Raw genomic sequence first — 15,078 nt, forward strand, 5'->3', positions numbered from 1 at the left:
GGGAAGAGTCCCTGGCATCCCTGCTTGCGTAGAGCTCCATTTCTCACCCCCAACAGTCTGTCAGCCGGCGCGTAACGTCGGGCATACGCAGCCAGCAGCTATCCTGTAATTAAGACGGCAACCACGAGCTTTAGGGTGAACATCGCTTTCAAAGGCACCGTTAACCCGAGCGCCTACAAACACGTGCCAAGAAGGCTGCTGCTGCGGTTAGCTAATTACACCAGTGAATTCTCACCCACGCTGGACACAAAGGACAGCATTACAAGATTAGCGAGGCAACCAAGGAAACAGGAGAGGCAAAACACCCACGAACCTTCACCATGGCTCACCGAGACTGGAGGTGGGATGGCAGCGGGACGTCCTCCCAGAGCAGAGCGAGGGCCTGGAAATCCAGAGAGCCACCATCCCATGGTGCACAAGGGGCAGTTTTAAGTCAAGTTATGCCTTGAGTGATGGTTGTTTATATTCCCCTTGCTCAGTCCTTTTCTATTTTAAATATCTCCAAGCTGTTTTTAATCTCAGACTTCTAACATACATATTTCTCTCCGTCACCTACAGCAGTTTCATCAAACCTCAGTTTGTTGGCTTTTTGGAGCAAACGGGCTCATTTTACCTTCTCCAGCTCTTTCACACAGAAAAGAACAATGCATAAACATTTAAAGATCCATTTTCTCCACTCTCACATTAGATGATTTTTTTTCCATCCTTTTATGTTGCTTTTTAGAATCCAATTTTCAACTACTTTTTGGAAATAAACCATCACCCTTTCAAAAAGTGACCTCAGAAATAAAATCATTACTGTCTGTGAGATATAAGCACCTAATAGCATGCATGGAGATGGACAAAGCCAAACCCGTGCCCCTCTGTCCACCCACCAAGGCTGGCGGGGTGACTTCGATCCAGAAGACACTTAACACCATTAGCAGAGTACCCCAGCTGATAAACGCAACCCCACCACAAGTCATCGTACCGGTCACTAGACAGCAAGAGCAGAGGTTAAATAGGTGTTACTTTACATTTAGAAGGAGAGGAAATTGCAAAGCCACGCTTGACTGCCAGGGGAGGAAGGTAAGGGACACAAGAAAACCTGAAGGAACTGGAAAACCAGTCCTTTCTCTGCACTCGACCAACACCGCACCTGAAAATGATCCAGCTCTGCGACGGACAGAGTTCACTTGCAGCAGAACAACAGCAGTTGTCAGCTTTGTGGGCTTATCTTCCACCCTCCCTCAGAGCTGAGAAACGAGCAGCGTATGAAGCAACTCTGGTTCCAGAGGAAGTGGTAAATTTAGTCATTGGGGTTTTTTTTAAGACACTTCTGCATTTTCAACAGAAATGAAAAAGTCTTAAACCTTGTAAAGCAATGCTGTGAGCCAGATAATCCCCTCCAGAGCACAGCCTGCCTCAAGCCTCAAGGCAGCAATACAGTTAAGAGTAACTAGACCATGTGAAGAAAATAAATTATGTGCAAATGCCTCTGTGAGCTACCGAGGCTCAGAACTGAACTTCAAAAGGTACGGTCACCTGGGCACAAAGGATCTCCACATTCATTTCTCCACCAACTCATTATACACACAGAATTTTATAGGCCAAGCACTCGGCTCTAACATGACATGCAGGCCTGTGCAGCTTCATGGACTTACAAAGTGATTTGCTTTTAATTTGTCTTCCTAAGATCTGGCTCAGCAGATTTTTGCCTCACTTTCCACATGCAGCCTTCCCCACCGTATCCTAGGCACTGCTCTGTGAGAAGTCTTTGTACAAATCTTTGTACAAAAGGTTACTACAAATAATTCTGGTCATTTGCCTTTGGAAAACGGTGACCCACTAAACAGATGATAAAAAGGACATTCAGGTTAATTTGCTATTATTACTGGATTAAATGCTAGGCAGCCAGAATTAAGAGTAGCAGGACAAAATCGTTCATCCTCCAAAATCATGACCTCAAGGGAACAATTCCCCTGAAAGAAGCCCAGCTGAATCTTCACATCCAGATCATCAGAACTCCAGGTCTTCACCTGTCAACTTCAAGAAACTTTCAGTTAAGATGAACTTTTCCTCTTTTAAGGCCATAAAATACCAGTGCAGAGTCTTCCCGCTGTCTCTCTCAAGAGTTAATTCCCTTAATATCCCTTTTTTAATCACTGCTAATGAGCATCAAAACAAAGAATCAGTTTTTCTTTTTTTTATTATTATTATTTCTAGCAGACAATTTACATAAAATTCCCCTTTTAAGTTAGTGATTCATAACTTCCTGCAATAAACTACTTAAGGAGCAGCTTTGGTAAAGAATGGAATGAAACAACCAACCAAAAAAAAATAAAAATAAAAAAGAACAATCACAGCTGATTTTGAAACCAACACAATTCACGAAATTTAGATTCAAAAGAAAATCTGCCAAGCTGTATTTTCTCAGTGTTTTCAAATATTCCACCTTCCTCCTCCCTTTTCAGGTTTGTGCAGATGTGGGAGCTGCATTCTGTCAAGCAGTTTGTCCTGCTAGATCACGGAAATCCATCTTTACATGATTCGTAGACCTTGAATAGAGGACTCTAAGGTCTTGAAAGAGAGAAAAATCTTAATCACAATCTGCTACAATATCCTGTGTTAAATAATTCAGTGTAAATGCTGATGCAAAAAAAAAAAACGAGTAAAAACCCTGAATACTTGAGATCAGACTCATATTCAAGAGCCAGAGACCGCTATAGTCATTCATTTCAAACTCACGGATATATAGACCAAGGATTCCACCCCCTTCCCCTGAAACTGCATTAAAGCAGCTTATGTATCACCTCCATTTCTTAGCTGGCTCCTGTCTCCACCAGGGCTTTCTGGCATTATAGAACACAGACCAACTAGTCTTTTCCTAAAAGGCAGCACACAGCTCTCAGCAGCTTGGGGAGGCCAGCAGGGACCTCCGTTAGCCAGTCCTCCGCAAAGCAAGCACTTGGCGTTATTAAATCCTTTGAAGGTCTTCAATAAAGCGTTTACTGTATTTTCTAACCATTTGAGGTAACTTCTTACTACTTTGGTAAGTTAATTACAAGAAGGCAAGACCATGTTCTGCAGAAAGACAGTGAGCAGAGCCCAAAGGGATGGAAGGAAGAAGAGGCAGCGGGCTGTGCTGTATCAAGCATCATTCCAGCCTGACTGTGGCTGAGGTAGAAGTTGGAGAAGGAAAGAATTATTGGGATTCTTACACGGACATTAAGCGATTCCATTAAAAATTAAGCCTGGATTAGCACCATCTGCTAAACAAAGTGTATCTGCATTTATGCTGAATCTTGGATCTGTCTTCCCTATGGAGTTCACTAATGGGTCTTGAATATTCCAGTCCGGATTTCCTACTGCTAATAAAACCTGCATCAGTGCTGAGCCCCAGAAGTTGATGCTAGAGATCAAGAAAACCCACCACCGCACCCAGTTCACACAAACACGGTAGTAGAAGCCTACCTTGAAATCCCAGATGGTCATTGCTCCATCAATGCCGGTGGTGCAGAATTTACGACAATCTCGTTTGTCTATCTCATAAATAGACACTTGGCTGAAAACAGAGAGTGATAGCTGTAACACAGACACCCATTCCAGAGAGCCAAAAAGCTGGGAAATTTGCGTTGAATTCAACTCCTACTCTCTCAAAGGGAGACATGAGTATACCAGAGCTTATGCTAGATTTTTGGTACAATGCTTCAGAAAAATAAGCAAAGAAAAAGGATGCTGAAAGCTCTTTTATTGCTTGGTGGCTGTAGCATAAACATTTTCCTTGAATAAAGACTAATTGCTTCAGAAATGTCAGCATCCTCTGGGCTCACACTGCTGCTTAAAACATAAGGATATATTACTCAATTAACCTGAATCAATTGACCTGTTTCAGGTCAATTTTGCTGTCTAGATTTTTGCCCAGCACTACCAACCTCTTGTGAACTATCTACGTATTTGATAAAATAAACTGTGTCCAAGTTACAGAACACATTTAACATGAGCAAACAGCAGTAGCATGCATGCCACATTAATGATTAACTTTACCAGCTTCCATATAAGTCCCAGAAATAGACAGCTGTTAGTGAAAGACGAAAATGAAAATGGGATACCAGCTAAACCCATCTAGTATAGCAAATTTGAGCTCTTATAGGTTTGCAGTACACCCTGGGAAACCGAAGTGATGTGGAGAGCATTCCTTCCCCTGGTACTGGCGGCCAAGACACTCACGTTATACTGTTTTGGTGCAGTGTCTCCAGGGTAGTGTTACGATCTTCTGTAGTGGCTCTTTTATCCATGTTTCGGAAGCGTTCCATAGCAGAAATATTGCGCTGGATGCTCTGTTTTGGAATGTCTAGTTTGGAAACGAAGGTCAGCAAGCCACGGTCATCACAGTTAAAGAGCATCGGGCAGCAGTCATGGCCCTGCAACCAAACATCATGAAAGCATGTCAGGGAACATAACCAACATAATCACCATTTCGTTTTTCTGCTGCTGTTAATTGCAGAAATGTAAAGACTGACACTACAGGAGAGCTTGCTTATTACTAACTTCATAACGTATGCTGTTTCTCCCTCTCCCAAATACTACGACACTCTACAAGGAGAAAATAATAGACACTTACAGCTGCCACCACACTGTTCTCAGAGACAAACGACACACTCAGGAGTGGGAGGAACTCTGTTTTCAGCTGTGAAACCCTGAACACAAGAACATTTGTTAGAGGACTTCATTGAAACCTCTCATCTTTGGCTCCAACAAAAAAATAGAGACCGTTCCCACACAAGGATTATTGGAAAAGAAGTCAGTGTAGCTCAGTTGTCCTAAGGTGACACCAGAAGGTTTTAACTTGTAATAAAAAGTTTTAACCTAATGAAAGTGTCCTGGAAGATCTACAACAAACATGAAGTATTCCAGGTGAAAGGCTGAAGTTATGCAATATTGTGAATAAACAGTGGCAAGAGTTTAACAAGAATACCCCCAAGAAAGGTTCAAATTGATGAAGCTATTATTTTCATTTGCGTATAGAAAACACTTGAAGTTTTAGTGTTTCACATCATCTTTTCAGGAGGAAAAAGCTTGTATGTTAAATTAAGTCAACCTTCGCGATTTTATAAGAAATAAGAAAAGAATTCTACAACACTTTATACTTAATGATAACCCCAGCCAGGTACTTATACAGCTGTAGTCATCAGAATCATAATTCAAAATGAAGTACAGCAATGCCTGGATGATCCACCAGAGATCTCTGCTGCCAAAACGTATGGGGAATCTTTTCCTTCTTGGTTAGAAAGCCATGGACACTGAAAAGTTATTCAGATCAAGATGACGAACAGGAGGAACTGTTAATAAAATATTTTGTTGGATTGGAAGGTGTAAATTGAAACCTTGCAGCAGCAGTGTCTTAAGGACTGTGGTTGGAATTAACATTTCATGAAATGAACAACTTGTTTTCCAGATTCTGGTTGGGGGTAGGGTCTTAGTAGTTACAAAGTGAGCGTGTTTCTGGATTCTCTTGAATCCATTTAGAAGGAAATATTGTTTCCCCAATCACTGGAGTGGAATGCATTTTTTTTTCAAATGTCTTTCTCCCCCCCTAAGTAAACTGAGTGTACCCTCACTGAAGAATTCATACAAGAAATTTAAATTACATAATCTACCTTATTTATATAGGCCTCAAAGAGACTCCTGGATTGTACAGTAAAATTGTCAAAACTGGAAACAGTAGTCACAGCTCTCGTTGTTGCAAGCACAATATTCCACATACTGCTTCCTTCTAGGTCAAACAGCTAGTAACTAACAGAACATACTTACATCATATTTTTTGAGGCATCAGCAACTGACACAGTACTATCATGACTGACCCAGGCTAGGCGGTTACCGCTGGCAGAAAAACTGACACTATGCACCCATCCACCACTTCCAGCACCTCCAAATTCTGACATCAGCTGCCCAAAAGGCATTTTGGAGCCCCATGGTGTACTGGCCGGTTTTTCATCCACTTCCTTAATGTAAGCAGAAAACACCCTGCAAATAAAAGATTTCAGCATGAATAAAGACAGAAAAAACCTCCTGGGAGCTTCATATGCATTTCACACTGGAAGCAAATAGATGAGCTCTAATTCTACCAAAATAAAATACTATAGTATCTTTAAACAAGCAGCCAGTAGAGGCTGGGAAACTTCAGTATACAGAGAGAAAGCAATAGTACAAAGGGTGTAATGCATATAGGTTTCCCATAAATGCCATTCTTGTATCTCTCTCCTTCTTTCCAGAAGGTGGCACAAAAACATACATTGTCATTGTGTTTTCCACTGTGCTAAGATTTCTTTTTCATCCTTTTGCAATGCTAATAACTCTCAGAGTCAATTCCTCAGTTAGAGAAAAACTGCAAATTGCACTGTATAATTAGAAGCTAACACAAACACCTACAAAACCACCCACTTTTTTAAGAACATTCACTTTTTAGCAGGATTTCAAAGAAAGAAAACTGATACTCAAATGCCAGCAAGGGCGCTCTAAGCCACCTTATTCTGGCTCATTACTGAAAGAAAGCCTTGAAAACTTGAAATACCACGATGCTTTTACAGTTTTTTTTTTCCCAGCACTACAACTTTCAAGATATGTTCAAATAGAAAGCCTCCCCCTTTCATCAAATTCCTTCTGCGTGATTCAGACATGCCACAATATGGTGTTCTTGACTGTTACCATGGAAGTCACTGGGATGTCACAAACATAGGATTAGAGTCCATTGAACAGGAGGAGCAAGTGAGCTACGCCATACTACTACCCGAGAAACATTTCGGTATAAACGAAAAACTGTGATCAAATATTCATGGTTGCAGTCAAACACAAAAAGGAATTATTTTATAGTGAGTTTAAGGAAATGTTGCTCCCTCCTCCCTGTGTTTTAAACCTTTTACATGTGTGGGGTATGCACTTCAAAAGGCACCTATATTCAGCTTATTCAAATAAAGCTGATCATTTGGCACAAGAAGGGTTTAACTGCAGCTATATTAGGTACAGATTTTCAGAGAATTAAGTATGAATTTATATTCAGCTCTATCAGTTTAAATATAATCTAATGATAATCCTTCAACAAACTTAATTTTATAGAGACATCTAAAAGGACGGTTTTCTTAATGTATGGAAATAGGACAAGATGTTTAAAGCAACAGCCTGTGACACAAGACAGAAAAATCATCCCAAAGTAGTGAAAGACCTTGAAGATAACTGTTAGTTAAAAAAAAAAAACAACTCAATCTCTTTTCCCTCACTAAAGTCTCCTTCGCTTTTAAAACCAAAATCATCTCAGCTTGAAGGCCCCAGCCTTCAAAGAACATTGGGAAATTACTTTCATTCCCACAGCAACATTGTTCCAGCATGAATAAAAAATTCACACCTATGCAGTGCTGTTACCTACATATATATATATTTTTAAAGATAAATATAAGAGGAGCTCATCTAGGCCAGCCACCAAAAACACCTCTGCTGAATACCTATCAACTTGTAGTCTCTTCTGCCCTCCATTCTTTTTCCAAAATGCCTCCCACTTAGCTGCTTATTAGTTGGCAGTGGCTCTGGCAGATCCATTTCATAATTTTCTTCAGAACCACCTATCAGAACAGATGCACACTTCAGGCCCAGACATCTTTATTATCTTTAATATGTAACTGAACATTCCCTAGAACTAGAGATCTGTGTTCATCATTTACCAAACAGAATATTCTTTCATGGTTTTGGGGAATACAAACATAAAGCCAGTACCAATCTCCACTATTTTTCCTTTCTTTAACATTTTTATATGGAGATTTCTATGATAAAAGCAGCAAAATTATTAAATGATTCATCCTAAAGTACAACTTTAAGGAAGAGCAGAATGTTTCCCTAATGTTTTAAACCAAGACCTGTTTGGTTTTGGTGGTTTTTTTATGTTTTGTTTTGTTTTTTTCTTTTTCAAAATATACCCCTTTTTCAGAGAAATAAGATGAGGACAGAATGAGTTTTCTGATGGGAAACAAAAGACTAAGCAAGTCTTTCGGAGATTGCTCCTAGGAAATTGCCTGAACCACACCTTGACTTTATTCCAAAAAAAAAAAAAAAAACAGAAAATGATGCAACTCTAACTTCTCAACTAAAACAGGAAAGAGGATCTGGGATTCAATGTATATAACAAGGACCGAACAAAGCCTGGAGATAAATGAGCTCAAGTCAAAGTAACAGATATGGATACATAGATCTATCAGCTGACCTAATGTCAAAGTCCCAAGATGATTTATGAACAAACATGAAAAAATTTCCCCATGTGAAAAGCAGCTGCTTATGGAAGATGAATGAGTATGTTTTACATTACATTTTTTGTGAAAGGAAGTGAACATGTATAGTTTATCTAATTAAAACTGGAGGTAAGGCCGGAAAGGGAGACAACTCCCCTCTTCTTCCCAGCTTCCATTGAACGTCTCTCCTTACATAAAAAGGTATCAAAGGAGAGAATTTAGATGCATGGGTTTCATTCTGAAATAAGGAATGTAATAGTCAGTCCCACCTCCCTCTCCCACTCCTTCGTAGTCATTTTTAGTACACACTTTGAAGCTTAAAAATTGCCCTATTATATAAAGAATTTAAGAAAAGAAGCTTTCATTATTATTCAAGGTACAAGTGATTAAGTAAAACATGAATTAAAGTCAACCACTCTGCAGACAGTTCCCCATGCAGACTTCATTGCAGTGATTCCAATCACTCAGCACAGAGCAACTTGCAGGACCCATCCCTCATGGTGTAATTTCATAATCAGTTTGAAAGACTACCGCATCCATCTCACATGCCAATCTGCTTTTACCAGCCTTTTTCTTACCATTCTTCAAAAATGTTATGCTGAGTTTCAGGTAGATCAATTCCTTGACCCCGCTCACCACAGGGCTGCAAGAACATTAAAGCTAGCACAGGCAAAGGGGAGAGAACAAGTGACTCGGGGAAGAAAAAGGTGAGAGACCTCCTTTGGAAGTGCCAAGTTACCCTGATTTTGGAACTGCAGCATTAGGATATTGCTTTTTAAACTCTAAGTAACAGTGATGTTTTTCTACAAGACAGCATCTGTTAGTCTAATTTCAGCCTAACAACTAGATCTCAGTGCCAAGTAGTAGTACTTCTGTATACTACTAAAGAAACACACCAGTTCATTAAATTCAGGTGCATCCCTCAACAGATAAACATTAGTAGTCCAAAGTCGCCAGCAGCACCAAAGCCAAAGTCTCTTAAGCTGGATATTTTATTTTGGTAACAACAGCATGCAATGAACCGTTTTTTATTTTAATAGCAAATGCACAATCAACACATTCATGCTACTGACTAACTTGAACCAGTAATCCAAATTGATTTACAGATGCTTTATTTTTTTTTTTTCCCTCACCTGCACTTGAAGTCACAGGATCCCGCAGCCAGCAAAACATTGTTGGGGTGCCAGTCCAGGCTAAGGACAGTGGAACGAATGGGCTTTTTAATGTGTTTGCTCACCCACCTGAATTAAAAAAAAAAAAAGAAAAAAAGAAAAAGAGATAAAATTTGTATGAAAATATTTTCCCAGACTCCCTCAAATCCATGAAGTACTCCTCAAAAAATCATCTCTGGCCAATGATTAAATACATCAGTTTTGCAAAAACACATTGTGCCCAAATCTTTCATATTCTCTTGCACAGCCTGTGAACTTTATACGGTTATCTAAATTAAAATTTCAAATAATATGAACAAACAAATGTTAAATATTTCTCTCTTCACCTGAGTCCTCTTCCCCTTCTAACTAAATTTTGAACTCCTTAATGTGAATTTTGCACAGTAGTTGCCCGGTCCCTCACATCCTATGAATAAGATCTCAGCTTTGACTGTGATATTGAGCTAAGAAGCACTATTTTCTTAGGCCACTAAGTACTAGTCCTCTCCAGTTCCTTCCAATGAGTTTTACAGTCAGCTGTCTCGCCTCTCAACTCGTCTACTGTTTAATAATACAATAACTATAAAATACAACAATTAAATGGCTGAACTGCTAATGATATGATCAGTGTATACATCTCAATTATCTGAATTACAGTGAAAAGTGGTCCTAATGTTCAATGCATCAATATTAGCCCAAATATGTGTCATTCATTTGTTTGAACTATTTACAAAGCAGTAATGAAAGCGGTTATTCACTTGATGGCCTTTGGGATGATGGTGGTTTTTCTTTGAAGGTACAGTTTTAAGGATCGCATTACATTATCTGTCTTCAACATACAGGGTTTTGATTCTTCTACAGACAAGTGAAGCAGAGAAAATGTTAATAACCGAGTATGTTGGAATGCATAGAAGTCCAAAACAATCTTTAAAATGTATTTTGCAGATGGCCTCATTGTTTACCATCTCCACATGGAAGACTGCATACAGAATGGCAGGCACAGACACCTGTGGTTTTATGCATGTTTATGTAACCTAAAATAATGGATACTCAACATACTGATTTCACCTACACGTGATACAGTCAATGTACCTCCAACACGTACAACTACAAATGTAGCTCCATGAAAGATCAGATGCACTAAGTTTACATGACAAAGAAAAAAAAAACATTAATGGTGTTAATGGAAGTACTTGTGATAGTCCTGTCTGAAATCTACAACTCTGACAAGAATCTGTGACAGAATACAGAACAGGTAGATGACAAGCTTGAACATCTTCTAATAGACCACCCTGGAGATAAGTGACAGACCTGAATTCTTTAACGACAAGAAATGGCCCAAAATAACCTATAGGGAAGAAAGATTCAAGTCAAGGTTTCTTCATTCATTGAGGAAGGAGGCGGTGGTGGGCGAAACATTTCTCTTTTTCAATTGTATAGTTGTGGTAAAGAAATTTTTACTCTGCAGAAATTCTTGCATCTTTAGAAAAGCAACATATGTTTATGGCAGTCAGCTGCAACACATCCACATCAACGTGTATAACCTGAAAACAGGCTAAGTCCAAGGCGTTTAGGCGCTACACCAGAGTAAAGATATAAAACAGGGAACCCTCTCCCCAAGATGTAAAAAGTCCATGAAGAAACTGATGAGGCCTATTCCTCTACATTTCCTGAAGATTTCAGGAACTAGGAAAATAGTAACCTAATTATCACCATTAAAATCCAGGCTTTAGCTTTCCCGTGCAGACATTAAAGGTATAAATGGAAACAAACAGCTCACCAGTCATTTTCAGATTCAAAGTAGCACACAGATATAAGTCGAGCTCCACTTCCCACAGCAAATTTATTCTCCAAGGGAGACCATTTCACAAAGGTAGCTGCACGATTAATTCTCAGGATCACAAGGGTGGGTTTCCACACGCCATCTTTCTGACTCCAGACATAGGCATTACGGTCTGCACCGCAAGTTACAATGCGATCGCTTTTGGGAGCCCAGTCAATACCTGCAATTCAGAGTTCACATTAACAAACTTTTCCCTTTATATACCATTCGCTTTAGAGCAAGCCAAAACAGAGACAATCTCAGAGCCTTCTACCACAGAGACAGTTATTACTGTTATGTTAGTATTCCCCTCGTTCACTTTTGCTCCAGGCACCACTTTAAACTGTAGGGATATCAGTTTGTCCCTCTAGCTTTCATCAAAATTGCAGATCCCAGATTTCCAGACGCCAGGGAGACTTCACCGGCTCTGGAAGCCCGCGCTGCGGGTTGGCCAACAGGTGGAGCCCTGCAGACTGGCTACGGCCCCTCCGCCTGCAGACTTCAACCCGGACTTCTGCCAGAGACCCATTTCAACAGCTGAAACCCAGCAATTCTAAAACTGTGCACAAACCTCTCACAGAGCTGTCTGCTTGCTGCCAGACCGCAGTCATGATCTAAATGGTTAGATGGCAGAGAGGTTTTTTTGGTTAGAAGTTATTAATCTTTATGTACCGATACAATCCTTACACTTTTTCCATGCCTGTTTAGGCTGTGCCACGAGAAAGAAACGTTTACGAAGCAAAAATAACAAATTCTAATAATAAAATGAAGCCTTTGATAAGCCTGCCATTGCTTCTTTCCCCTCCTATGCAATGAGAGGTGTTCTCAACTGGAAAGTCTTATGACCACGTTTTTTCTTTTTCTTTTCTTTAGCATCCTTCTTTGAGATGCAGAGTGCAATTCTGAACTCTCCCGCCACAAAATTATATTTCAATATAGTTTTCCGTAACTGTGCTCAGTATTAAAAACATTCCTTAAGCACACAAACTGAAAAAAGGATAAAAGATATGGAAAGAATTTGTACTAATTTTACCATATTATTCGTATATCATCTACTTCAAAATAGGCTTATGCTTAAAAAGTTCAATTTTGAAGAGTTTGGTAGTCTGAAACCACAGTTACAGGAGTCAGTCTCTTTGAAGTGCTTTTGAAAGGGGGACCATCCCACCTCTCTTTACTTCTCTTGCCCACCACCTCACTTGCACCAGCACCGGTGTTCTTCTGACCCATGGAGAGTTCAGCTTTTTAGCTTAGCAGAAAACTAAGACAGCAAAAAGAGTGAATAATGCTCTTCCTGCAAGTGAACAGAAGCAGCTCACCACAAATCTCTGAATCAAGACACAGAAGGCAAGACAAGGGACCTTGTCCTTTGGGAACAGAAGCTGAAGTGGCAGCAGTTGAATCACTCCCGTCAGAGGCAACAAGCAGTTTGATCAGTCTATTTCCTGTGCTTAACCACAGTTTAAGTCTACTTAAGTATTTACAATAACCATAGCATTTAGTATTCCAAAGGTATACACTATGCAGGAAAGCAGGGAGAGTTCTTTTCCCAAGTCATGAATATTTGGCTTCTAACACTAACAGGTACAAGTAAAATCCAGAGAAATGGCTTTGGGGAACAGCACATCATTTGTAAATTCAGCCCATGTCACTCTTCACAAAAGAGCATGTACAGTTGGTGCTCTTTGACAGCAAGAATCAGATAAATTGAATAAATTTCCTGCAAAATGCTGTTGGGCAGATACTTCTGCCCATTAGTGAGCTGAAAACAGAAAAAAGGATATTGCTTTTTTGGGCACGTGCTTGTATTAATTACTTTCATTCCCTAGAGAATAAAGCTCTCATAAAAATATTACCATGAAAAAAAAATAGTAACATAAAAGACTACTACAGGACAATCATATTTTAAAAATAACACCTTGTGACTCATCATGGCAGCTCTTCTTACATTTTCATTGTGGATCTACAAATACTCTGGGCCTGCAGTAAAATGTGCTCACACATGGTCTGTCGTAAGTCCAGGACTGACCACTTCAAGTCTTTACACAGTTCCTAAAAAAGGACATTTATTGCTGCCAGAAACCACAAATCAACGCAACAGTTGTATACTTCATGAAGTTCTAATACAAGCACTTGAAAGGGAGCAGCATGTATCACCAGGAGAGTTTGTGACACAATCAGATTACTTCAGTAGATTGAAAATTTATTTTCATTATGTCATTACAGATGAAAAACAAGCAATAGATAAGAAAGAAAGGCTCAGTTACTCTACCAAAATGTCTGGAAATGACATAGGGCTTTTCGTGCTAACATTCATTGCACGCAGTCCCGAAAAATGCCGCAAAGCGCTCTGTAAGTGAGAATGCCAACCTATAAAAAGATCTATTTACTCAACACTTGCAGATTTCCTGTTCAGATTCTTGACTGGGGAAAACAGGGGGTGGGCAAACTTAATGCCTGGCACAGCAGAGTCTTCTCTTACCTGTAATGTGTCCATTGTGTTCCTTTAACTCATGAGCCTTTACCCACTGATTCCCGCTCTTCTTGTAGATGTGGACTTCGTGATTATTAGGGCTAATGGCAATCTCTTGAAGAAGAAAAACAATCCAATAGTACAGAACGCTTTTTAATACGAAACGCTTTATTTAGAAAGACTTTCCAACCTAAAACCTGCATTCTCAAATTTCAGAGTATTACATGGGTTTTGTAATCAAAGGGCCAACATCCCTGGATAATCTCAAATAATTATGGTCATAACATGGTCATAAGCACATGGCACAGAAAGACAATACACTTGGAACATAACAGTCCACACCATAGTAGAAAGCTAGGCTATTAAAAGAAAGGGCTGATTTGGGGTATGGAAAGGGCCAGGTCATTCTCACGAAGTGCAGATCAAGAGGCAAAACTTTCTGGAACTCTAGTAAGACTAGATTTGCTCATATGTCAGAGTTCCAGCAATGGGTTCCAACAAGTTCAGATTTAAAAGACCTGTGCTTTTTTGGATCATAAATAGAACATTTAATATGTAGCATTATGTATTTGAGCATACCTTCCCTAAATGTGATCCAGAATGTTCTAAGGTCACAAACTGAGAGCAAAGAGAAAACAACAATTGAAAAGAGATTAAAAATTAAAACTAATATATTACTTACGAGTACGGTCTCTGTTCCATGCATGGCAGGTGATTGGTTCTAGTAAAAACTGATGTAGAGACATTCCGAGTTAAAGATATTCCTATGTTGTAAAAATTGAAAAAGCTGAAAGGTGTAAAATTGAAAACAAAACACTTCAAAATTAGATAATTATTAAACCAAAATCAGCCTTCAACATTTACCAAGGTTGTTTCAGTCCAGTATTACAATTTACTTACAGAAGACCACAACTTACTCCGGAAGTAAGTTAAGGTTGCTAAAGCGCTGCCTTTGCCATATGCCCTGATATCTTCAGTAGGCCGACAAATTTCAACTGTCCTGCTTACAATAGCTAATTACAATTGCCCTAAATGCCATATACGCGTGCTTCTCAGTACATCCTCACAGGCGAGAGAGCAGGTTCTTAGGAAATCTAACAAAACTCATAGTTTTACTACGGAAATAGAATACTTGAAAAAACCCAAATTCTAGGGGCAAATCTCAGTGAGCTGATTCAAAATCCTGACATGTATCAAGGCTCACAGGCAGCACTACAATAAAATATTTTTCTTTTTTTTCTTTATATAAATCAGAAGGTTAAATTGGTGTGTGCAAAATATTGATATGTAACTGTAATCTGCTGAGGTATTATCTGATAAAGCCATTTATATGCATCCTAGGGAAAAATTACTAAGATTAGTAATTAACTAATTACT

General features: G+C 39.3%; 1 protein-coding gene across 1 annotated transcript; it reads right to left on the reverse strand.

Annotated features, from left to right (window-relative positions):
* Positions 1-2,170: 2,170 nt before the first annotated feature.
* LOC104159974 (actin-related protein 2/3 complex subunit 1A) lies at positions 2,171-14,467 on the reverse strand. The gene is made up of 9 exons (XM_009698014.1): positions 14,384-14,467; positions 13,711-13,815; positions 11,187-11,409; positions 9,389-9,496; positions 5,794-6,006; positions 4,604-4,679; positions 4,210-4,403; positions 3,454-3,544; positions 2,171-2,559 (listed from the first exon to the last, which is right to left on the reverse strand). Exons 1-9 carry the CDS (start codon positions 14,445-14,447, stop codon positions 2,521-2,523), a joined length of 1,113 nt encoding a protein of 370 aa, XP_009696316.1. The 5' UTR covers positions 14,448-14,467; the 3' UTR covers positions 2,171-2,520.
* Between the last annotated feature and the right edge of the window lie 611 nt (positions 14,468-15,078).

Source organism: Cariama cristata, unplaced genomic scaffold (assembly GCF_000690535.1).
Source record: "Cariama cristata isolate BGI_N322 unplaced genomic scaffold, ASM69053v1 scaffold41553, whole genome shotgun sequence".
Classification (NCBI taxonomy): domain Eukaryota; kingdom Metazoa; phylum Chordata; class Aves; order Cariamiformes; family Cariamidae; genus Cariama; species Cariama cristata.